Source organism: Peromyscus eremicus, chromosome 3 (genome assembly GCF_949786415.1).
Source record: "Peromyscus eremicus chromosome 3, PerEre_H2_v1, whole genome shotgun sequence".
Lineage (NCBI taxonomy): Eukaryota > Metazoa > Chordata > Mammalia > Rodentia > Cricetidae > Peromyscus > Peromyscus eremicus.
The window spans coordinates 116,315,955-116,316,847 of record NC_081418.1 but is presented as its reverse complement, the minus strand read 5'-3'; the positions used below and the strand labels follow the sequence as shown (position 1 = coordinate 116,316,847).

The following is an 893-nucleotide window of genomic DNA, read 5'->3' as shown; positions in this document are numbered from 1 at the left end:
GAATCAGAAGATAAAAGCAGTTTGGGAAGGCCAGAACCATCAAGGTGGAGGGAGGAGGAAGATCCAGGGGGTGGAGGGTATGTTTGGCAACTGGGTAGAAGGGATTACCCTCCCCCTGCTGGGATCCCTCCAGCCCCTCTGGTCTGGCAGGAAAGGGGCAGCCTGCAACACCCATGAGCAGGTCTGGGGCTGCTAGATGCTCCAAGCAGGGTCCTGGAGGAGGCTCACAAAGGCTTGCCCTGCAGAGAGATCACAGTGCTGCCACCTAGTTTTTCTGCCAGGGTACAGTGGTCCTTGACCTCCTCATAGCAATTGGCTTGCAAATCATGCTTGATTCCTGTCAGCTTCTTCTTGATGGCATCCTTGGAGCTGGCATAGATCATTTTGCTCTCAAGGGGTGCCCTCTCAGGGGCCCAGAAGTTGAACACCAGGTCTTCCTTCTTGCTCTCTTTGGTCTCATAGGTTGCATCATAGAGAGCATAGTGGCAGTCCTTGTCTGGCAGCATCTTGACAAAAGCGATGTAGGGGTCGTCCACAGTCTGCCTCACATCTACCAGGATCTCCTTGCCCTCCTCCAGGATGATGTTCTTCTTGTCTTCATTCAGGCAGAAGAGCACTGCCTTCTTACGTTTCTTCACTTCTTCTGTCATTGAACACCTTGATGACACCATCGGAGACAGCCACAGAAGAGGTCAGGTTTCCGGAAGCGAAAGGGAGACAGGGAGAGCTGAAGAACTGAGCCACGCAGCTGCTGCCGGGATCCGATTGAACCCAGCTGTCTCCTCTTGTTGAATGTCTAACAGTGGAAACAGGACTTTTGGGACCCTACTTCTCATACTGGGTCACCTTGCCCAGCCTTAATACATGGGGAGGTGCTTAGTCTTACTGAAACT

General features: G+C 52.6%; 1 protein-coding gene across 1 annotated transcript; it reads right to left on the bottom strand.

The window, feature by feature from the left end:
- Window positions 1-224: 224 nt before the first annotated feature.
- Window positions 225-671, bottom strand: LOC131906028 (cofilin-1-like). Its single transcript, XM_059256811.1, has one exon. It carries the CDS (start codon window positions 669-671, stop codon window positions 225-227), a length of 447 nt encoding a protein of 148 aa, XP_059112794.1.
- Window positions 672-893: the final 222 nt, after the last annotated feature.